The sequence below is a fragment of the Charadrius vociferus genome, unplaced genomic scaffold (assembly GCF_000708025.1).
Source record: "Charadrius vociferus isolate BGI_N301 unplaced genomic scaffold, ASM70802v2 scaffold793, whole genome shotgun sequence".
Classification (NCBI taxonomy): domain Eukaryota; kingdom Metazoa; phylum Chordata; class Aves; order Charadriiformes; family Charadriidae; genus Charadrius; species Charadrius vociferus.
In genome coordinates, this window is record NW_009647833.1 from 614,595 (window position 1) to 615,768 (window position 1,174).

Genomic DNA, 1,174 nt, shown 5'->3' on the forward strand with positions numbered 1-1,174 from the left:
GCATTAGTCGTGGGAAGGGGGCAGAAACAGCCAATGGGCGGCTGGGCCTGGGCGGCCCAGAGCCAGGAATGGTGCTGGCTGCGGCCTGCCTTCCTCTGGTCAGAGAGACCTACGCACCCGACAGGGGGTCGAGGGTGACGGGGCACTGGAATGGGCTGCCCAGAGGGGGTGTGGAGTCTCCTTCTCTGGAGATACTCAAAACCCAACTGGACATGTTCCTGTCCAACCTGCTCTGGGTGACCCTGCTATGGCAGGGGGGGTGGGACTGGATGATCTCTGAAGGTCCCTTCCAACCACTGCCATTCTGGGATTCTGTGTGATCCTGTGTTTCTGTCATCCCCCGGTTGTCACATTTCTCTTTACCTCCTTGGGACCACATTTCCCCTTGCCCAGGCCTTGCCCGCTAACACAGCCCCTCATCGCCCTGTCTCAGGGACAAGCCTTTCCTCAGAGGGCACATGGGGAGAAGCAGGTGGGACGACAGGGCAGAGTGGCCTTCACCCTCCATCTTGGGATTTGTCTGGAGGACACAGCCATCACTAATTGAGTCAGCCACTGAAGTTTTCAAAGTCTTTTGGCTATGGCGTTTTGCAGCTTCATTACATTTCGCATCTTTTCCTAGTTCTGTTGAAGAAAGAAGATGGCTCACGCTCTCCCTCTTCCAATTCCCTGCCCAGTCCGGCTTGGAAGTGTGAAAGGTGACTCCCTGGAGGCTCAGCTGCATCAGTATGTCAGGCAGGGAAACTACGTGAAAGTGAAGAAGCTTCTGAAAAAAGGTAACAGCTACGTTTAGGCAGGAGCTGGCAGAAAAGAATTCCATTTTCCTGCATGATTATATTTGTGGTAAAATATAGTCAGTGTACTGTCGGTACAATTCAGTTCTGTGAGTGAAATACGTGTGCGAAATGTGTTACAGTTGGCCTTTTCTGGTAAGTGTTACTAATTATTGCGTAAAAAAACGTTATCTGAGAAAAATGAAAGGAAAAATAAGCGTTTGGTTGCAAGGTGCTCATAGGGAAATAATTGTAAAACGTCACGCCGTTCTGAGCGCGCGCCCCGAGCACCGTCCGGGCACCGGCCGCCCGCGGGGGGCGTGGCGTAGCGTGTGATTGGTCGCGGGAGGCAGAAGATGGAAATGAGGGGGCGCGCCCCGGTGGGCGCCCCGCGCGGCGGT

At 54.2% G+C, this 1,174-nt stretch overlaps 2 protein-coding genes across 2 annotated transcripts in view; one reads left to right on the top strand and one right to left on the bottom strand.

Moving 5' to 3' along the window:
* Nucleotides 1–420, bottom strand: part of RAD51C (RAD51 paralog C) — a 19,363-nt gene extending 18,943 nt beyond the window's left edge. Inside the window, exon 1 of the mRNA XM_009882729.1 lies at nt 364–420. Within this exon, the coding sequence (XP_009881031.1) occupies nt 364–420 (57 nt within the window). The remainder of the gene's footprint in view (nt 1–363) is intronic.
* Nucleotides 421–640: 220 nt separating this feature from the next.
* TEX14 (testis expressed 14) overlaps nt 641–1,174 on the top strand; it is a 32,744-nt gene continuing 32,210 nt past the window's right edge. Inside the window, 1 exon segment of the mRNA XM_009882730.1 lies at nt 641–776. Within this exon segment, the coding sequence (XP_009881032.1) occupies nt 641–776 (136 nt within the window).